The sequence below is a fragment of the Hyperoodon ampullatus genome (assembly GCF_949752795.1).
Source record: "Hyperoodon ampullatus genome assembly, chromosome: 14".
Taxonomy (NCBI): Eukaryota; Metazoa; Chordata; class Mammalia; order Artiodactyla; family Ziphiidae; genus Hyperoodon; species Hyperoodon ampullatus.
Window position 1 is genome coordinate 23,023,750 of NC_136927.1, and position 22,132 is coordinate 23,045,881.

Below are 22,132 nucleotides of genomic sequence, written 5' to 3' on the forward strand. Positions count from 1 at the left end.
CATCTGGTGAGATCTCAGAGGAATCGATGGGCTGTCCACAGTGTAACTGAGCAACAAAACACTGCTGAATGTGTTTTGTTTTTTTGAGCTAGAAATCAGACAGCTGGCACACTTTATCCCTTGCTTCCCATTTCTGAGTTAGTGTTCTTGCCCCTACGACGTGCGGGACAGAGGAACTGCGATTCCGTTTCCTTTGGCCACGTATCCACGTGCCATTGACTGGCTGGCGAAAACCAAGCGTCTCCGGACAGGCTGGACCCAGCTCGGTGCTGCTTGGCGCCGGCACGGCAGACCCGGGCGGCGGGCGGGAGGCCGCCGCGGGGCTGCGGGGAGTTTCGGCCAGGTGCCCGGATAGTGCCCGACCCCGCCCACCTCGGGGGAGTCGGGAGGGCCATTCCCCCGCCGGCTTACTGCTCAATGGCGGCGCCCGGCGCCGCGAGCCGTACCTGTTCTCACCAATCGGCTGCGAGCGCGGCGCCGGCCTCACCAAGCTTCCGTCTCGTGGGGCGGAGTCCGACACCACGATAGGCTGATGCAGCTTGACTGGTGTCGGCGGCGCCCAATAAGAGCGAGAAGGCGGGCCTCGGGTCGCGCGGGGCCGGGCGGGAAGGACGGCGAGGCGGCCGGGAGGCTCCGAGTTGCGGTCGACATGTTCCGGGCGCCGGAGAGCAAGGGAGGCCGGGCCGGCTCCAGGTGCGGCGCGGGCGCAGCCACGGTCACGTGGGTCGCGCGGGGGCGGCGGGGCGGCCGCGGTGAGCTCACAGAGCCGGGGCCTCCGCGGCCGGGTCGGGGAGGTGGGCGCGCCCGCGGGACCCGGAGGCCTGACTGCGCCTCCCCGCGCGTCCGGTCCCAGCACGTGCCCCTTCGTTGGCGAGCGCGCCGGAGATGCTGGCCGAGCCGTCTGCTGCGGGGGGGCGGGCGTGGCGGCGCTGCTGGGATTCTGGGGCCCTGCGGCGTGTGCGCCAGTGGATGGGCCTCGGGGCAAAGTCCCGTCCCGGGAGCCCTCAGCACTGCCGCAGCCCGGGAGCCAGGCGGCGCCCTCCCACTTTACTGACAAGGAAACAGGCGGGACAGCAAGTGATAGAAGGAGAGAGACTGGGTTTAAACACTCAGGAACACATAGCAGCGCGCTTGCTTTGTTTTTAGCTTGTAGAGCAATGGATATTGGGAGTCACATAGAGTCGCCAGAGCTGGCGGTGTCCTGCCAGCTTGCGTTGTCCAGCTGGTTCTTTAGCTGCCTAAGAGTTTTCTTTATTGTGAGCCATTTCTGTGACCCAGCCCCACAATAAAAGCAGAAGAGTGTGACGTCTGTTGAGGTAAACAGTACATAAAATAAAAGAGTTGTTTCGAGTGATAAAATCCCTGTAAATTTGAGGGAGTTAGGTCAGTATTCAGTAATACTCCTACCCAAATAATGTCATTATCCCACGTAACAGTGACTATTAATCACTCTCGTCTAGATCTGTGCTGATATGGGGCCAGAAGTACATCCTGGAGTGCTCAGAATGAGTCAGGTTTCTGGTGCCTGAAAACTGCTGTTCTGCATCACCCACACCAGCTGGGCAAGGGCTGCTTCCCAGCACTTTCTCCGTTGTGTCCACTAAGTACACTCTTTCTTTGTTTACACAGCCTGGCACTGGATGCCTAGCAAACATTGGTCCAGTTAGCGAATAAGCACCATGAGGAACGCTTATGTGAGGCTGACTTCCAAGCTGTAGGAGACAGTGCAGAGCTGGTGCTCTAAACTGATACCCACATTTCTTTGGGGCATTAGTTTTTGGAGAGGATAAGGAGAAAATTCTTCCTTTTAGGATGTTGGAGAAGGAAAACCCATCTTAATTGGATGATCGATTGGAAGCTTCTGCTTGGGATCAGTTAGTAGCTTTGTCTTAAAGGAATTGACTAGCTCGACAGGCCTTTTACTTAGCTGTGAAGGGAATCAGGTGGTGGCTGTAAGATTACTGGGCCAGGTTTTCCTCTCTTAAAACCCTACTTTTGTTTTCTTGCTGAAGGATTATTTGGTGTTAAAGGGATTTTGAACTATAAAAGCATTATGCTTTAGCCATCATTAATCTGAGGTCTTTTAAGCTGTAGGCTGTATATTTGTAAAGAATTTAATCTAGGTCTATTTTGCAGCTTCACTCCAAGCCTGACAGGTCCCCCATAGCTTTTCTGGGATACAGGAATAAGCTGTTGGAGGGGGGGTCACGAGCATGGGTCCCTCCAGGTGAGCGTCGATGCTCTGCTGGTTCTGTGGCCCACTTGAGCTGTGTGTATTTTCTTTTCATGTGCCCCTTAGTTTCTGTTGTGTACTTGGAATGTCTTCATTGAAATGTATCCAAGGGGTACTGAAAAAGGAAGCCATAACTGGGAAGCATCCCCCTGTAGTAAGGTCATCCCCAAGACATCTGAGCTACTGGTATTCCCATCCCCCTCCTGTAATTAGGGTCGAAGTGGTACCTGCACTTGATAGTGAGCCTGTGAGGGCCGCCTTGAGCCATTGTTGCAGCTTCTGTTTTTATGGAAATGTCTATTTAACTCTCAGTCTGGTTTATTCGAGACCCTGTCGAGCAGCCTGTGTGATTTGCTTGACTGCTGCAAGGCTGTGCGACCCTAGTGCCACCCCATAGCCTTTGTGGTGGAGACGCTTGCCACCTCTTCCCAGGAAACTTGGCCATTGTGTGCAGTAATCTCTCTGCTACAACATTCTTGGGCACCACTTTCCTTTCCTTCTTTTCAAAGTAAAGTAAAATAAAATACAGAAAAGTACACAAAATAATATAATAACATATTACCTCCACCCCAAATTAACATTTGGCAGTTTCAAATAAATATCGCTTACCTCCTGTGCTGCAGTGGTTCTCTTTCCTCATGGAGACCACAGACACAATTTGAGCCTTACCTACTCCAAAGGTGTCTTTGGAGTTCCAGTGACACTCAGTGCCTCTGTGGCATCACTCATGCAGAACACGGAAACTGCCTCTGCACAGCTCTAGCCTTCCCAGAAAGCTGGGAGCTTCTCCAGGCCCAGGACTTGCTCTTGCTTGTCTTTCCATCCACAGGGTCTGATGCAGACCCACCCGTGGTAGGTGCTCAGGGAATGTGCGAGTTAGAGTGAAGCAAGCGGGAGAGGCCAGGGAGAGGCGTGTATCCAGGGATGTGGAATGTGAGAGGAGAGAATGCTGGGGAGCCTATCCCACATCTGGTCTGACAATTTGAGAGTTTGAAAGAAAAGCTGTGTTGCAAGTAAGTCAGTAAAATAGGAATTTTAACTCATGCCAGTATGAGACTTGATGTTAAGTTCAGTTCAGTTCTGAGGATGGCAGATCTCAGAGACCCAAGCCTGTTGGACCTGCTTGAAAATATGCCAAGAAAAATCGGGAATGTCATTGTGTCAGGGCTGTGAGATTTATAATGGGCGTGGGAGTCAGATGGCCTCGGGTGTCCCCCACCGGAGGGCCCGACGTGTGAGGTCTTACTAATGCCTTTCTAATTTAAGTCTGGTTATTGGTCATTTTTTTAAAAAAGGTTTTTTCCCTTAAACCGAGTAATTTTTTTCTTTATCAAATCCTTAAGGAAATGCTAACTGCTGGACAGGCATCCCCATCCCCTTCCTTCAAGCTGATGTGACTGAACCCATATGGAAGGCTGGCCCACTGCGCACTCGGCTTGAGTGGCAGCAAGCGGCCTGCCTGCGGTCTCCGTCCCAGTGAGCAGGCACGCTAGTGGCCCTTGGAGCAGACGAGAGCTTTCTGCTGTCCTGAGAGCAGAGAACTCTGTTCGCTTTAAACTACAACGAATGATCAGCTCCCTTTCTAGCTCTGCTGAGGAAACAGCATGTTAAACATCCTATTCTTCTAGTGTCTGCATCGCTTTTGTGTGGCGAGCTCTGCAGTTTCACTTCTTTCTAAATGTCTGGGGTCACAGGCGGTCCTCTTGCTTAGGACTGGTGAAAGAGCAGGGGCCACTTAGCAGTTGAAAACTCTGCTTTAAAATACGTTTGAACATCCAGGTGTCCTGGGACTTCCCTGGCGGTCCAGTGGTTAGGGCTCCATGCTTTCACTGCAGGTGGCACAGGTTCCATCCCTGGTGGGAGAGCTAAGATCCTGCAGTGCGGCCATAGGTTTCCTGTAAAGATGCATATGAATTCAGTGTTAAGCTGCCCTGCTGAAGGAGACCGATGCTCTCGGGGTGTCAGGGAAGAGCTTTATGGAATTTTCTTAATTCTTCAGTTATTGCAATAAATGACTCAAGGTCCTGCTCATCCACTTCTGAAATATCAGCCTCCAAGTGCATGGCAGATTCCCAAAGATCGAGACCACAGTAGATTCGGCTGGTGGTGACTGAGTGCGGGAATAGCACTGCTCTCTGTGGGTGTTTAATTAAAATCCACACTTGAAAGATGCCAGTGTGTGCTGGGGTGACACTCTGCACATGCGTCGATCTAAAGTGAACAGTGGTCAAGCTGGTGTGTTCTGATCTGTCTGATGTTTAACTTGTCGTTGGTGGTACCAGACCTTGGGACTGGAAACCATCAGCCTGGTGTAGATTCCCAGGACTCACGTGGGTTAGTGGGGGTGGTGCTCCCCATGGTCTGAGCTGACACTTTCCATTAGAAGTGTGAGCCACATAAGGAATTTTAAATTTTCTAGTAGCCACATTTTAAAAAGTAAAAAGATTCAGGAAAAATTAAGTTTAATAGATGTTATTCAACTTAATATGTGCACATTATTTCAACATGTGATCAATGTAAAAGATACAATTAAAGAGATATTTTGCCTTTTCTTCTTTGTGCTGAGTCTTCGAAGTCTGGTGTGTAGTCTATACCTACAGCACATCAGAGCCCAGACCCCCATGTCCAAGTGCCCACTGGCCACAGTGGCCAGTGGCTGCCCTTTTGAGGACCCAGCTCTCTGGGTCAAGCTTACTCTGTGGGTAAGTGGTGCACTGCCCCATCGTTTTTTTCTAGAGGATGTTGAGGATTATTAGGGTGTAGTCTGAGCTCTGCAGCCAGACTGCCTGGGTCTGAGTCCTGGCTCTGCTACTTCCTGTGTGGCCCTCTCTTTAGCTCAGACTCATCCTCTGTGAAAATCATGCCTGCCTTAGAGGGTGGCCATGTCAGGTCCTTGGAACAGGAGCTAGCGTGTATAAATGCTGAGCGAGTGTGAGCTACAACTCCCAGCACTATTGTCTGCTAATTATAGTGACTATTAAGTTCGACTGAACTGGCTCAGTTTGCCTGTTTTATGGAAACTTTAATTTTACTAATGAAAGGTCACAGGAGTAACTTCAGAGTATGCGCATCTCTGGACGTCTTGGCATAATCAAGATGTGCAGAGAAAACCTTTAAGGGAACTCAAGGGCAGGGAGGGAGGTTTGCCGGCTGGCCAGCGGCCGTGAGCTTGTCGTGCCACAGTGTGTGGTTTTCCCACGGATGTCTGCCCTGTCTGGCTGTGCCGCAGCCCCTGGATGGTGGCGCCCGGGCCATCTGTCAGTCCCTCACACTCTGTCTGCTTGCAGGGCCATGAAGCCCCCGGGAGGAGAGCCGAGTGATCGTCCAGAAGAAGCCGCATCTCCACGCAGGCCCGACAGGATGGCATCTAATATTTTTGGATCAACTGAAGAACCTCAGAACATACCCAAAAGGACCAATCCCCCTGGTATGGGCTTTTGACTCCTTAATCCTTTGGCCTCTACCTGTTCTCTTTTGTGCTGCTCTTTTGATAAAATTTTCCCTTTCTTTATATTGATCCTTTCAAATATTTTCTGGTGCAGGTTATCCCCTGCCATCAGAGTCCTAGAGTGGAAGGAAAGTTTTATCCTGACTTGTGCTTTGTGTCCTGAAGGTGGCTCGGTTATTCTGGAACTCCCCCTCATCTGTCACCAGATACTGGCTGCGTACAGGCACTGAGGGTACAAAGGCAGATGGTGGGGTTCTGGTTCCCACCACGGAGGCTCCCCAAATTGTCCCGTGGACTCCTTGAGATTCTTGAAATTGCGTGCAAATTGTGCATTTAGAGTAGTTTTAATCAGATTGTTAGTGGGATTGAAACTAAAAAGGGTGGCTCAGCCTGGCACACATCTGTGTGGCTCCTCACTACTTACCCACCTTCTAGTGGCTCCAGTGGGAGGGAATCTCAGAAGAGTGTTTCTCTTGGCTGATGGACGGTCCAGCTGAGTGACTGCTCAGTGATCGTTACCTGAGGAGCTTTCCCCTGTCTGTATCTACGAGGGGAAGACAAGGTTTGTTCCATCCTTAAAGATCTGAGAGACCCAACACAGGATAAATAACGAAATCAAGCAGAACCAGAACTGGAACTGCTCCCTACCCCACCCCAATTCTGGGTACAAATATTGCTTGACAAACCTAGAGGAACAAAAGCAATAGATTCAAAAGCTAGTTTTTTGGTTGTTTGGTTGTTTTCAGTGGTTTAGGGTGGGGGGTAAGGAGGGGTGGAGGTTAGTGGTATCTATGGATTTAGTTACAACAGAGAAGCAGGTGGTTCTTGCTGAGTAACATCCTCCCCTACCCAGTTTGTGGGGGTGCGGGGCCAGGAGTGCTCAGCCCTCATCCTTTGTACCAACTATGTGGTGCGGCAGATAGACTCAGACTGGAGGCACTGGAGGTGGGCGCGCCAGCAGCCGTGGCTCTGGCTCGGCACCATGCGCGGCTGCAGCTGTCTCTGGGGCTTCGGGTTCTCTAGATTGTGTGGCAGCGTGGGGCGGCGCTGCTTTGCCAGGCCCTCAGAATCTCATGTTCCCCCGCCCATCTCGTGCCCTGTGGGCAGCCTGGGCCCCTCCTGACTGGAGAGTTAGAAAACCCCTACGTTGTGCATAGTCACAAGGTGTCGTGACAGCGACGGGACGCCCTGTGCCAACATGTCTGCTTCTCACGGTCCTGTTGTTTGGGGTTTGTTTTCTGCCCTGCCAAGTGCTCTGTGATGATAGTTGAGCATTTAACAAACGCCGGAGTCTCCCCTCTACCTCCTCCTGTCACCCAAGAGCTCTTTCTAACTGATGAATGAACTACATTTAAAAAAAAAAAAAAAAGAGGAAGGAGGGAAGAAAGGAAAGAAGGAAGAAAATCACCTGTGATGAATTTCAAGGGCAGCCCAGAAGGGAACCTGCTGGTGTGTCCAGCCCCACAGACTCGACCCCGCAGACTCCGGAGAGGGCCTAATGGAGCACGTTCGGAGCAAGGGACTTGCCACCGGCCGTCACTGGAAGTTAACCCCGGCTGGTCGGGTGCCGTGTTTCATCTACTCTTCTGGTTTAGACCTCCTCCTGACAGTGGTGACTGATACGGGTGGGTCATTTGGTGTTTGTCAGGGGCTGTGCTGGGTGCCGGTCATCTCCACAGCCTGGGGGATAGGTGGCGTTACCCCCTTTACAGAGGAGGAAGCTGAGGCTCGGGGTTCACTGGCCTGCCTGAGTCCACAGCACGCTGGTGGCAGAACTAGCCTTTGGATGCAGGTTTTCCTGACTCCGAAGCCCGTGCTCCCAACTTACCTCCTGAATATACCAGTTGGGGTAAATTTCCTGAGATGGAATTGCTGGGTCAGTTTAAAATGATGGTTCTAGGGCTTCCCTGGTGCCGCAGTGGTTAAGAATCTGCCTGCCAATGCAGGGGACACAGATTTGATCCCTGGCCCTGGAAGATCCCACATGCCGCAGAGCAACTAAACCCATGTGCCACAACTACTGAGCCTGCGCTCTAGAGCCTGCGAGCCACAACTACTGAGCCCTTGTGCCACAACTACTAAAGCTTGTGCACCTAGAGCCTGTGCTCTACAACAAGAGAAGCCACCGCAATGAGAAGCCCGTGCACCGCAACGAAGAGTAGCCCCCTCTCACCGCAGCTAGAGAAAGCCCGCGTGCAGCAACGAAGACCCAACACAGCCAAAAATAAATAATCATAATAAAAATAAATAAATAAAATGCTGGTGCTTCCACTGGTCTTCAGACGTGTGCTCCAGGACGTCTGTAGCGCTTGCTCCCCACGCAAGGCGCTGTGCCTTGTGATTTGGTTCTTTAAAAAGTATATCTTGAATTTATTTTTCTTCAATTATGAGTGAATTGAGCATCTTTTCCACCTCCATAGCCGAATTCATCTTTCAGGTAAAATGTTGAATAATAGACGTGCAGTGTGTCTATTATTTTACTTTTCATAAAATTCAAAAACAGAACTGTGTTGTTTAGGGTTGGACATATACATGGTAAAACTAGAAGAAGTTTGTAGTTTCCAGAAAATTCGGACACAGAACCACACAGGTTTTTGGGAGTTGATAGCATTCTGTAAGACTTGTGATCATCTGTGATCGTTACTTGGGTGTTTGCTTTATTTATATCTTAGGTACTTGTCTGTGTCATGTTTCATAGTTTTTAAAATGTTTTTAAATGAGCAGTGCCTTTAACCAAAAACTTGAAATTGAGTTACTTTTATTTTTATCTTGCATTTTAAAATAAGCTGAACGCGATCTCAGAAAGAATTTACTTAAGCATGACCAGCAGCAGCGTGGTAACAAGCAGTGAGGGGTGACCTCGGGCAGCAGCTTTTCTCCACTTTGTAGTCCAAACATTTCTGCTGACGACACCCTGTTCGTAACAGCAGCCCAGCAGCATGACTGGGAGCTTCCTCTCCACGCTCTGCTCTGCCCACTCCACGTGTGTCGACTCACTTATCTCACCAATGACCCCAGCCAGGTGCTGTCACACAGTTGGTCAGTGGCTGAGCAGGATCCTGCCTGGCACTGGGCCCTGACCCCATGCTGTGCCGCCTGCCCCAGCCCGAGGGCTGTGGGTCCCTGGGAGGCCGTGGCTGGGGCTGGAAGGCTTATGATCGGCCTCAAACGACATGAATGTGTGCATCTTCCTGCGGTCAGTCCCACCCATTGTCTAAGTTTCTCCTGGCCTAGAAAAGCTTCCAGGGCCAGGTTCCCATCCTTGTGGAGCTGTGCTTTGTGTCCCCCAGACGACCAACCGGCATCCCGAAAGGCTGGTCGAGCCTGAGGGCTTGTGAGGGGACAAGCCCCCCATGGAGCCTCCTCCTCCTCGGAGCTCCGTGCTCCTCTCACGGTGCAACTGGCCCCTGTTCTAACAGTATGGGTTATTACAGCCAAGAAGTGACTGTTTAAAATTGAATTTCTTGGAGACAGTCAACAAAGATCACAACTATAAAAATGAATATGTTTAGCGGTCCTAAGCCCCTGCACCACAGCCACCCCATTTCCTGAGCAGACACATGGCCCCCAGAGGGGAGCACTTTGCAGGGAGGAAAGTTGAGTAACCAGTGCCCTTTATTCACATACAGGTGGATAAGAATACCCTTCCTTTTACAGTAAGACGCTGTGTGCTGTCTAGATCGTTTTGTGCCTTTTTCACTGAACAGTGTCCAAGGGAAGCTTCTTTAGCAAATGCTCACTGAGCATTTATGTCCCCAGTGTTGTCGTAGGCATTTGACACACAAGCGACAGTGAGTCACTGAATCCCCTCACAGCGCTGTGAGGAAGGGCCTTGTACCACCGCCGTTCGAAGGGTGAGGAATGTGGGGCGCAGAGGAGGCGAGCAACATGTGTCTGGTCTCATAGCCATTTGTGGATGCACCTTCTTTCTTCTGTAAGATTATAAATCTTAGTGGGCGCTTGGTGGAAGGGAGGTGCTGGTGTTTGCTGAGTGCAGAGGGGAACAGGCTGGTGGCGTGTGCTAGCATCTTCCTGTTTAACATCGAAATTTACTTCTCACGTCCATGCCTTAGCCATCAGCTTATAAGAACTTACACCTGAGATGCATATTTTCATTGTAGCTCATCAAATCATTTCTACTTGGCAGCAAAGATGTTAAATGTCTGTAATTCAGCGACATATCTAGTTGTCACTGGAAGTTCCAGACAGATTGAGGTGAGGAGAGTAGTCATTCTCAGTAAATGTTGTTTTCCAGATTACAGGTTTGCCTTGAATAGGGCATGTTCTTAATTCAGTTCTGTCTGACTTCAGAATTTAGCGGATATTTGCTTTTAATCTATGAAAGAACTTTTCATGGCTTTAACGTAGAAGATTCTTCAGCAGGAAAACATGAAAAGTTCAGGGTTAAGGAAATTCTAGAGGGGAAAATGCTGTTTTATGCCATCTTACCATCTTGCTCCTAGCGGCAAGCCCGGTACAGCTCAGTTCTCGTGAGGAAGGCCCCAGCTGGCCCCCGGGAAAGGGGCTGGGTTTGACATGGGTCTTTAGGGATGCTCATCAACCTGATCACCCCAGCCTTGTTGGCCTGAATTCAGGACTGGCACTGCGGTGAGAGGAGGTCTCTGAAGTCACGAGTGTGGAGGGTGGGTGGGATGGATGTTCCGGGTTGCTAACCATCCTGATTTTTTCTGCAGGGGGGAAAGGAAGTGGTATATTTGACGAATCCATGCCTGTGCAGACTCGACAGCGTCTGAACCCCCCTGGTGGGAAGACCAGTGACATTTTTGGCTCCCCAGTCGCTGCTACTTCACCCATGGCACACCCAAACAAACCCAAGGTATGGACTGCATACAGATAGCAGACATGAGAGTAAGAAAAGCAAAACTTGAGCCAGGTACTCTTAAAAAGGCTCTGAGGCAGGTGTGACATGTTATTAGGAAGAGACAAAATGGGTGACATTGCTTTTCCTGGCTGCAGTCATTAGTCACCGAGTTTCAGAGCTCTCCTGAGTCATCGGAGGAATGTATTCCAGCCTCGTGATAACTCGAGCCTTGGGGGTCGCTGGTGGTGGGGGCAGCCCACTGCAGGTAGGCCACTGCCCTTCTCTGCACATCACGGATGGATGCTGAGGATATTTATAATACTGAATGTAAAACAGGGGATCTCACCTCTCATAAACATTCCACTATTTTTAGTGGTCATCAATCAATAAGTACAGTAACTGCATCGGATTAAAATTCACCAAATACTTAGAATTTATGGATTCCTGATAATATTTTTAAAAATCTAATTTGTCACCTTCGGAGAATGTCAGAGGACCATCTGGAAAACTGCTGACATAGAATCAAGCACTTAGCCAGTGTTTCTTGCACGAACTGTACCTCAGGATGACAGCTATTGAGGGAAAGTTTCCTTTTATAAAAGTATTCCAGCCCATAAATGAAGAAGGAATAACAGAATTCAAATATCACCATTTTGCAAACTTGTAATGAAATTGTAGATCTGGGTGGTAATCATCAGTGGCTGCTAACATCACAAAACGACACCTCCAAAAATTATAGGCTTCGTGATAGAAGTTCATCATGGACCACCTTTTTTTTTTTTTTCCTGTGGTATGTGGGCCTCTCACTGTTGTGGCCTCTCCAGTTGAGGAGCACAGGCTCCAGACGCCCAGGCTCAGCGGCCATGGCTCACGGGCCCAGCCGCTCCACGGCACGTTGGATCTTCCCGGACCAGGGCACGAACCCGTGTCCCCTGCATTGGCAGGCGGACTAAGCCACTGCACCACCAGGGAAGCCCCATGGACCACCTTTGAATTCTTATCAAAACAACCAAGGCTGAGTCAGACCAATCCTCATATCAATCAAATCAAAGTTCCAACAGTGGTGTGGTTTGGTTTTTTGGTTTGTTTTTGTTTGTGGTGTTTTGTTTGTTTGTTTTTTGAAAAAAATGGAAAGACCTATCCTAAAATTCATATGGAATCTCAAGGGACCCTGTATGGCCAAACAATCTTGAAAATGAACAAAATTGGAGGGTCACACTTCCCAATTTCAAAGCTTACTACAAAACTACATGAATCAAAACCGCATGGTGCTGGCATGTAGACCAATGGAATAGAATTGAGAGCTGAGAAATAACTCACACCTGGTTCATTGATATTTCCACAAGAGTGTCAAGATCATTCGTGAGGGGAGAGCAATCTCTCCAACAAATGGTGCTGGGAAATTGAATGTGCACATGAGAAGAATGAAGGTGGACCCTTACCTTACACCATGTACAAAAATGAACTCAAAATATAGAGATAGATCTTATTCTTGGATTCAGCAGTGGTTCCTTAAATGTGACACCAAAAACAGGAAACAAAATTTAAATAAATAAGTTGAACTTCACTAAAATTAAAAACTTTTGCGCATCAAAAGATACTATCAAGAGAATGAAAAGACAGCGCACAGAATGGGAGAAAGTATTTGCACATCACATATATGACAAAGGTTTGCTATCTAGCCAGAATATGTAAAGAACCCTTACAATTCAGCAACAAAAAGACAACCACATTCAGAAATGGGCAGAGGCAAGGGGGAGGGATGGCGTGGGAGTTTGAGGTTAGCAGATGCAAACTATTACATATAGAATGGATAAACAAGATCCTCCTACTGTATAGCACAGGGAACTATATTCAGTATCCTGTGATAAACCATAATGGAAAAGAATATGAAAAAGAATGTATATATATATATGTATAACTGAATCACTGCTATACAGCAGAAATTAACACAACATTGTAAATCAGCTATACTTGAATAAAATAAATTTTTTAAAAATTTCAGAACCAGAAAAAAAGGGGACTAAGCATTTGAATAGACATTTCTTCAAAGAAGACACACAAATGGTCAATCAGCATACGAAAAGATGCTGAACATCCTTAGTGGAGAAATGCAAATCAAAATCACAATGAGATACCACTTAACACCCAGTAGGATGGCTATTATCAAAAAAAACGGAAAATAAGAAATGGTGAGGGTGTGGAGAAATTGGAACCCTCATACACTGCTCTTGGGAATGTATAATGGTGCAGTCGCTGTGAAAAACAGTTTGGCAGTTTCTGAAGAAGTTAAACATAGAATTTATCATATGATCCAGCAGTTTTACTCTTAGATGTATACCCCCAATTGTGCAAACAAGAACTCAAACAGATACTTGTACACTAAACGTAGAATTTATCATATGATCCAGCAGTTTTACTCTTAGATATATACCCCCAATTGTGCAAACAAGAACTCAAACAGATACTTGTACACTTAATAGCATTATTCACAATAACAAAAGAGTGGAAACAACCCAAATGTCCATCGGCAGATGAATGGGTGAACAGAATGTGCTGTGCTGTACACATGTGATGTTATATTATTCAGCCCTAAAGAGGAATTAAGTTCTGACACACAGTGCAACACAGATGGCTGTGAGAACGTGTGCTGAGTTTAAACTTGACTACGTGTTAAGACATTTAAGGAGTCATTAATTTTTGCAGTTGCGAGAGAGTTTTTTAGGACATTTTAAAGAGCCACATCTTGAAATATTTATGGATAAATGAAATATGGGATTTGCTTTCAAATAATCCCACTAAGGGGTGGAGGGCTGGAAGTTGGGAGGCATGTGTGGCTGAGACCAGAATGAAGCCGAGCAAGCTGATGTCACTTGCTGTAGAGCAGGTTGCCTGGGGGCTCATGGGGCTCTTCTCTCTGCTTTGTTTATGGTTAAAATTGTCCAAATAAAAACTTTTTAAAGGTAAAAATAGACCCAGGTCATCCACGCCTTTCCCGTCGTCTGCCTGCGCGAGGTAGGAGGTGTCCGAGTGGCGGATTGACCTGGGTTTGCCTCGTTACAGGACCACGTGTTCCTGTGTGAGGGAGAGGACACACTGGACCTTAGAGGTGAGCTTGTTTTCTGTCCCTTCCCTGGGGCTCACGCTTTGCAGAGGCCGCTGGTGGGTGGGGAGGGAAAACCCGGTGCCCCCGCAGCCTGCGGTGAAGACAGCAGGGTTGTGGTGATTGCGGGAGGGTTTTGTGTTGGAAGGAGGCAGGGGAAATGGGCTCGGTTACTTCTGGTGACAGCATTCCCACTGGCTTTTCTGCACCTCCTGTCAGTGCTGGTCAGCCTGGGCCTAAGGCCAAGGCGTCCTCTTCTAGAAGGTCATCTCATGTAGTGAAGGGCAAGGGTCCAAAGCCTTCAATGAACTTGTGACCAAGGGCAGCACTTTCAGACGTGGCAGAAGAGAAGGGCGTGAAGGAGGGTAGGGGAGGAAGATGGGGGGGGCGGTGAGGAGGAGCAGTGCGGGGCTGTGGTGGGGGCGGGGCTCCCCCCTGATGGGTTGCTCAGCAGTGAGCTGCCCCGCTCGTGGGGCTTGGGTATCAGGCCCAGTCAGTCCCCCATGGTCCTCTGAGCTGACTGCAGGCACTGATTTCTGCCTTCGGGTCACCATTTCCCTTTGCCGATTAGGAAGAGATGGGAATTCGTTCATTCAGAAAGTCCAGAGTAACCCTGCCTTGCCTTGCTGGGCCCCCCACTTAAGACGAGCTCACTTTGAGGACGTTTCCTTTTCATACTTGAGGTGGGATGGAGGGGAGTGGAGTCCAGCAAGCAGTGCGGAGATAATCCCTCAAGGATTTCTCCAAGCGTGTTTCAGTACCAGCCCGGCTTCAGCCCAGCCCTGGGGCAGGCAGAACCTGCTCTGCTTCTTTCGCATTTCCCTGGACGGCGTGCCCTTGCCCGTTGGGTGGCAGGCAGCCTCTAACAGGACGCTGTGCTGACTTTGTCCCGCAGCCGCAGCCAGCGCCTCCCCCAGACAAGAGCCGGGTGAGCCAGGTGGCCCGAGAGAAGCAGCCCGCGCCCAGGAGCCTGCGTCCACCGTTGACAGCCATGAGCCCAGGCTGGGCCCGAGGCCTCGCTCCCACAACAAAGTCCTGAACCCGCCTGGAGGCAAGTCCAGCATCTCCTTCTACTAAGACGTTGCTGCGTCCTCCATAGCCAGACAAGAAACTCGAGAGATAGGATTTCAAAATTATAGTTTCTTTAGCCTGAAGGAGCAGGGTGGGGAGAGGGTCTGTTGGGTGGACACCTGAAGCTGCTGCTCCAGCTCCACTGCCATCACGAGAAGCCGGAGACCTCACCTCCTGGACACCAAGGGAGGGAACGTGATCCCTGGTGTGAGAGGAGCTCTGGGGTGGGTGGGCAGGGAGGTGGTGCCAGGCAGGTGTGCCTGAGGTGTGGGGGGTCTTCGCGTCCTTGGTGTGTTGGCTAATTGGGTATCTAGGAGTCACTAACACAGTAGCAGAGTTTAAAGCCTTTGAGAGAAATCCAGAAACCACGTGTCCATTACTGTGGGATAGAAGAGGAAGACACACTGAAACCCTAGTGGGGTGGGGAGGGTGGGTATCTGGATAGACCCCTCAGATCCTGATGCTGTTTATCCTTCATGGACATGGTCTCTGTTTCTGGGACTTCGACCCCAGTGTTTTTCACTTCAGTTCCACAGATTTTCTTGAAACATCTTCATTGCTTTTCCTCAGCAGCTGTCAACAAAAAACCAAAATGTCGTTCTCAGTCTTATGCTTTATGGAAAGATTTTGTACCCTGATCTCCCAAGGAGCCCCACTTCTGCGCTCTCAATCCTTGGCCAGATCTTATGTAGAAATCTCTCCCTTTCATCCACGAGAGACTGGTTTTGGGCTCTTTACAGGCAGTTTTGCTTGTGAACTGTTGCTTTTTTCCTCATCAGCCTCAAGTCTAGGCCTTTGCTCCTCACCAACGATGTGGACAGTTCTCTTCACCAGCAACACTTCCTATCTACAAGGCCACTAACTTCTATAGGACTTTAAAACTACCCAGATATATCCAGGTAATGGGATTGTTTAACTCCTACATGTGTCTTCCTTTATATTCCTGCTGACAGTGGGAAGAAGAGATGCTTGAGAACCTTGGGTTCTTAGGTTTGGATTCTGTCCTAATAGCTCAAGACCCGTTCTCTCAAGTCCCAGCTTTACATCAGTAACTGTTGACTCTGGTCTGTTTCTGACACGTTTCTAGAAAAAAGTCTGTTGCTCAGGTACACCAAAGAGTAAGGAAAGTGTTCTTAGGCCACCCTTTATAAAGCTTTGCAGAACTTCTAGATCATATTCACAGTTTCCAGACGAGTCTTAGAGACCTTAGGCCAAGAGATTAAATAGTTTGGCAGAAAAGTCTCAACTGGCCCATTCCATGGTATTTGCCAGCAAAGATAATGGGCTGGCAAGAATCGTGCTGCTGTAATCTGTCAGGTGAAAGTTTCTCCCATTGAGCCTCTAAAGGGCTACGGTGTCGGTTCCTGTACAGCAGTCACATGGGACCAACAGTTTGGGTTGGAGCTCCTGGTACGAGTGCCTACAAAGCTAATGCAGGTGCTAAAAATGTCTTCATCGTTAAAATGTAGTCACACTCCTAGTGGCCTGGACGCTCAAGTGCCTGCAGGAGCTCCCTGCCAAACTCCACATCCTCCACCGGCGCTGGGGGGGTTCACATGGTGCTTTGCCAAGCAAAGACACTTTGCTTTTCTGTCCCCCTGCTGACTTTGGAGCCGAGAAACACTGATTCCATGTGACTGTATCAAGTGCTTCCTATCTCCTCCATCCTTCAAATGATCATTTATAGGAAAGTTGTCTGGAATTCATTTTTTTCCACATTAAAAATGTCATAAATGGTGGTTAGCTTTTAAGCTCAAACACACTAACTTGTTTAACTTACAATAAGATGTTCCAAAGGTAGAAATGAACTGCTATTTATAACTTTTTTTTTTTAATATACAAGAAAATGATTTGTGAATTCCAAATTGGATTGCCAAGAAGACCCTGATGTGCTGCTGGCCCTTGGGGCTTCAGTGTCACCGTCAGTTACATGAGGGGAAGAGCTTTTTAGATCTGTCCCCTGGCAGGGACTTCCGGAGCAGAGCTGGGGTTAGAGGCCTGGGGGAAGGAGGAAAACAACCAGAGCAGAGCCTCTGGGCAGCAGTGACCACATCACCTTACTTTTGTTCCCATCTGCCCTCTTCCTTTCCCTCCTTGGGGCCGTGGGCATGGGTTTAGAGAGCCCTGAGCAGTCTGGTCACTGGGAGGAGCAGCAGAAAAGTTTTTGGTCCTTTGAACCTGATGGGGGAGGCCATTTACATTTGGAAAATGCTCTGTACATTGGGGACTGCCTGTATTTGGAAGCTTCATTAACTCTTAGCATCCTTTTCTCAACCTCCAAGCTGCATTGAGAAATTACTCATCTGTATTTTTATTAAGCCTTAAAACTTTATGTGCATTTGGTGCCAACTTTTTGTAAAGCTGTATCAAAAACAACAAACCTGTGCTCCCATCTCGATGTAACTTTGAGAGGAGCATTCTGTTATTTTTACAAGGCAGGAGTGGGTGTAGCCGTTGAATTAAACTTAGCAGTCACGTACTCAGAGTCTTTGCCTATTGGTTGTGTGCACAGTGTGTGTGCGTGCAGGTGGGCGGGTGGACATGTCCACGTGTTTCCTGCACGTCCATTCTCCAGAGTGCCTGAACTCTGCTCCTTCCCTTGTAGCTTTTCATTGGTTGAGGGGTTTGCCTTTTTTTTTTTAAACCAGAAGATGCCAAATTAATCTTCTCAAAGTTTATGGATTTAAGTTTTTTTCATTTGAAAACCAAAGAGTTGGCTTTGAATAGAATGGACAGGAATGTGGCAGCGTTCTTTCAGTTTACGTAAATTGAAGGTAATAATTCTTTTTCCACTCTTAACACCACTTGTTTCCCTGAAGAATTTGCCTCTGAGTTGACTTTGAAACTTCCATGAAAGCCTGACAGTGAGTAGATGACGTGCTGAGCTATTAGAATCTGCCTGTAGATTCAGGTCCTGCAGAGAAAGCATAGATTTTTCTTCTTTCTTATATATTAGCTATTTTCATATGTCCTACAAGAAAACTTAATATCTTTAAGTGTATTAAGTGGACTCAGGGTGGTGGAGCTTCTCAGACTGCCTGCCTGGAGAGCTCCACTAGAGGAGGCTTCCTTCTAGAAGACTGCTGCATTAGGGCCAACTAACTGGACAGCAGTTCAGAAGGAAACCTAGCATGGGTGACCTGACACTGTCTTCACTTGTTCATCTGAGAGCATGTTCCCAGAACTGGGCTAGACACTGGCACCAGTACATCACCTGTTTGTAGCAGCTGCTCCAGCTGCAGGCAAGCACTGTGGTTTTGGAGTGTCACAGCCTGTTTGTCTCCAGAGGTCAGGCAGTGGCTGAGTCAGAGGAGCAAGGTGGGCTCCCCTGGATTATGGTGAAGAAGTGGAAGACATCTAAGGGTTCCCTCTTCAGGTCCTGTGCCTTGTCCAGAAATACACGGCTCTTTGGACAGAGCATAACTTGTTCTAACATCTTTGTGAGTTGAACCCTGCAAGGATGTCTACACCTCCTCCTATATTATCCCGTTCGTTTCTTCTGAACTCGTTATATTCTTAATTCTTAGCGTTCTTGGAGCTCATGAATGAAATATTCCTGTTCTGTGTGTGACTACAAAGTGCTATCTAAACTTTAACTTAGGAAGAAATGAGAGGGACATTACAGGGACGTAGGTGCCTTTTTAGCAGGCATTAGGGGTGGATACTTAGAAGTTAAAGTATTGATAGAACTTTTGAAACCTGTGTGCCCAACTTACATTTTAGGGTCTTGTAATGAGAAAGAGAAAAAGTTGAATAGCGTATTATCTTTACAAATTGTAAAGGAAGCAAGTTCTAATTCAGTTAGCTTGAGCTCTCAAGAGAGTACTAGTGTTCTTTAGTAAGCATCAAGAATTATCCAGCATATCATTTTGTTAAAACTCTTTTTTCTTTAACCAGTTTCAAGTAACAAATCTGCCCATACACGTTAATGGTAAAAACTAATAAAGTTGATGACAAGCCAGTTGGCCTCTGACTGTGGTAGTGGTGTCTGGCCTACTGTATTTGCTATTTCAGGAATTGAAAAGGGACCATATTTCTTGGAAGGGCTTAGAGCAGAAGTCAGAAACATTCCCCAAAACATTCACCAGCTTTCTCTGTAACTTGCTTACCAGAAGAAATTATACATTTCATCTGTTTGTCCTGGCTTATTTTGAGAATATAAAACAAGTCTATTGCATGCTTACTATTTGCTAGAGATTGTACTAAGCCCCTTTTGTGATCTTCATAACACTCCTAGTAGGTTGGTAATTGTTTTAGGCTCAGTTTTACAGTTAGCTAGGATCAAAACCCAGGTAGTCTGAATGTGAGACTGAAACCTCAGATCCTTTCTTAGTGGGGTGGGTGAGCATCCATACAGCACAGTAGGTTGCAAGGGGAAAATTGTGCAACAGTATTTAGGGCATCACCTGCAGGAACGTTCATTGGTGCAATCGGGTTAGGATGAACTCCCCTTGAAGCATCACATCAGGCGAAAGGCAGGGGTAAGAGCATTTCTGTTAACACTAAGCTGTCACTCACGGGGTTTATGATCAGGATTCATGCCACCTGTGTGGCCCCCAAAGCTGAAAGTGTAAGTCTTAGATTCATGGTGTCCTCAGATACCAGAGAAAGAAAATGCAAATCAACTGGCTAAAAGTGGAAGAAATAAGGGCCTATCAAAACTGGTAGAATATAAGAAAGTCAAACAGGACAAATGGAAATTAAAAATATAACTGTTGAGGGACTACCCTAGCGGTCCGGTGGTTAGGACTCTGCGCTTCCACTGCAGGGGGTGCGGGTTCCATTCCTGGTCAGGGAACTAAGATCCCACATGCCGCGGGGAGAGGCCAAAAAAAAAAAAAAGTTGAAATAAACTCAGCGTAGAGGTTAGACTACACATAGCTGAAGTGAAACTGGGAAATTTGAAGAAGTTACGCAACATCAGGACACAGAAGTGGACCAGGTGAGAGTTTGTTACTGGATTTTAGGATGAGACGGGCAACTTGCATTTAATTAGAATCCCAGGAGGGACCATGGAAGGCACAGCCGCTCTGAAGGGAGCCCTGAGTACCTGCTACTGTGTAGGAGTACATACTGCTGTGCAGTGAGGCTACAAAGGCAAGTCTCAGTTAACCAGGTCAGCATCGCGGTCAACTCCGGAAGGGAGGGAGGGGCGCACAAAGATAACGGCCATTTCTTTGGAGGGAAGGGTGGGCACACGGACGCTCGCTTAAGTCTAAACCGTACAAAGTCATTTGTATATACTTAAGACATAACGCTGTCACTTTATAAAAGTCCACGCCTGCGTCGTGGGAGCTGGCAGACAGCTGCTCTGACGAGCCTGACCGGAAGCGCTTCCAGCCCCGCTCGGCCGAGCTTCTGGCCCGGGGACTGGCTTCCTCCTATGTTAGGACCCCTGCAACCTCTAGCGGCGCGGCGCCGCGGGGCTCCGGCTGGACGGGCGGGCACCGCCCCCGCTGCCTGGGGGCGGGACTTCCGGGCGGCGGGACTTCCGGCCGCTGAGCGACGGGCGCAGCATCAGCATCAGTATCAGCTGGCGGCGGCTGAGGCGACAGCGGCTGCGGCGCAGGCGACGGGCCGCGGCCTGCGGACTACGGGCAGCCGGAGCGGGCGGACGCGCCGGCGGACAGCAGGCCGCGCTGGCGGCGGCGGTGGCCGCGATGATGGAGATCCAGATGGACGAGGGTGGCGGCGTGGTCGTGTACCAGGACGACTACTGCTCTGGCTCGGTGATGTCGGAGCGGGTGTCGGGCCTGGCGGGCTCCATCTACCGCGAGTTCGAGCGCCTCATCCACTGCTACGACGAGGAGGTCGTCAAGGAGCTGATGCCACTCGTGGTCAACGTGCTCGAGAATCTGGACTCGGTGCTCAGCGAGAACCAGGAGCACGAGGTGGAGCTGGAGCTGCTGCGCGAGGACAACGAGCAGCTGCTCACCCAGTACGAGCGGGAGAAGGCGCTTCGCAAGCAGGCCGAGGAGGTGCGTGGGCCGGGAGGCGCCGGGGCCCCTCCCGGGGACCCCAGTCCTGCCCGGCCCGGGGACCCCGCCCTTAGCCCCCGCCCTGCCCGGGCCGCAGCTCTCGCCCCGCCCATCCCACCAACGCCCCCGACGCCGAACCCGGCCCAGGGGCTGATGCCTGGCTCCCCCATCCTCCTGGCCTGCTGCTCCAGCCAGGAACCCTAGCCCTGAACCACCTGGCGTCACTGGGGGACCTTGCATCCTAAACTGCCTCAGGCCTCCGTCTCCCCTCCATACCCACTTCTCATTGCAGACGCCAGTTCTTTTTGCTTTTGTGTGTGTTTTTCCGCAAACGCGTCCTAGACCCCAGTTACAACTTCTGGTTGCTGAAATTTTAATTTTAATTTTATTTTAAACCCTTCCAGAAAGGGGATTTCTGATCTTCTTATGGTTCTGCAGCCAGAAGAGGTGTTGTCAGATCTTTGCCTTATCTCTAATCCAATGTTTTGACGGTCTGTGACATGGGTGAATTTGGTGATTGAGGTAAACACATTACCAAAGCCACAGTTAGGCTGCTCCTCTGGCACCAGGTGAAAGACTCCAGGTTTCCGGAGGTGATTTCTTTGCCCTGTGATTCCCTCCGTTGGGAATATTGTTAGCTTATGTGGAAGATGCTGAGAAATTCCACTGTGGCTCCTGAGCAGTTAAAAGTAGAATTTTGAAGTATTTGATCGTGTTCTAGGATACCTCCATAACCTGGAAATCACTTATTTGTGTACCAGTTAGAAGAACCATGCATTGCAAGGAATACCACTTACCTTCATTCATTCACTATGAAATATTTAGCCCTGTTGTCAGACCCAGGTGGATTCAGGGGACCTGGGTTCTCATTCCTGCCTTGCCTTTGTGACCTTGTCCATGTCGCCTGCCCCCCTCTGGATTTTGATTTTCCTTCAGTCATATGAGTCAGTTGCCCTAAATGATCTCTAAGCCCTGACATTCTGTTGTTCCAGGCATTAGGTGATGGCTTTTTGGTTTATGAATGGGAAATTTCTTATTAAATGAGCTAAATTCCTTTTTAACTAATTTGGATTAACACATTCTTGATTTTAGTATTGAAATGGAAGACTGTTTCAGTATTTTGGCTTTTTCTTAAGCCAGGGCAGTTTATGTCCTCCTAGTTTGGTTTAAAGTGTGTTTATAAAAATTAAGAGTGCTTTGTATCGTTCCTACTTACGGTGGTTTATGTTGATCTTGGGTTTTTTCATTCATCTGTCAAGAGGCTGTTGCCTATTGATTGGGGTGCCAGGTTCCACCAAAACTGATTTAGGGCTCTCACCTTAAGGGAGATGCAAGAGTTCATAGGATTTTAGAGTTCAGAGTGGCCACAGGCATTTACTAGGGAAAGAACTGGCCCCAAGAAGGAGTGGGGGTGGACCAAGGTCACATGCCCTAGAAGAACCAGGCCAAGACGCAGTCTACCCTGACCCCTGGAGTG

General features: G+C 48.8%; 2 protein-coding genes across 5 annotated transcripts in view; both read left to right on the top strand.

The window, feature by feature from the left end:
- Positions 1–597: 597 nt before the first annotated feature.
- On the top strand, positions 598–14,828 carry JPT2 (Jupiter microtubule associated homolog 2). The gene is made up of 5 exons (XM_079718753.1): positions 598–693; positions 5,521–5,660; positions 10,376–10,518; positions 13,567–13,612; positions 14,502–14,828. The coding sequence occupies exons 1-5, from the start codon at positions 650–652 to the stop codon at positions 14,681–14,683; spliced, it is 555 nt and encodes a 184-aa protein (XP_079574879.1). The 5' UTR covers positions 598–649; the 3' UTR covers positions 14,684–14,828.
- Positions 14,829–20,337: 5,509 nt separating this feature from the next.
- MAPK8IP3 (mitogen-activated protein kinase 8 interacting protein 3) overlaps positions 20,338–22,132 on the top strand; it is a gene marked incomplete at both ends in the record, with an annotated part of 45,987 nt that continues 44,192 nt past the window's right edge. For all 4 annotated transcript variants that reach the window (XM_079718496.1, XM_079718493.1, XM_079718494.1 and 1 more), the window contains one exon: positions 20,338–20,655. In XM_079718496.1, the coding sequence (XP_079574622.1) occupies positions 20,338–20,655 (318 nt within the window). The remainder of the gene's footprint in view (positions 20,656–22,132) is intronic.

Excerpts from the sequence above, each read along its gene's own strand:
- JPT2 (XM_079718753.1), top strand. The coding sequence starts at position 650 with ATGTTCCGGGCGCCGGAGAGCAAGGGAGGCCGGGCCGGCTCCAG. Across the intron at positions 694-5,520 it reads GGAGGCCGGGCCGGCTCCAG|GGCCATGAAGCCCCCGGGAG; the intron begins GTGCGGCGCGGG and ends GTCTGCTTGCAG. Across the intron at positions 10,519-13,566 it reads CACACCCAAACAAACCCAAG|GACCACGTGTTCCTGTGTGA; the intron begins GTATGGACTGCA and ends GCCTCGTTACAG.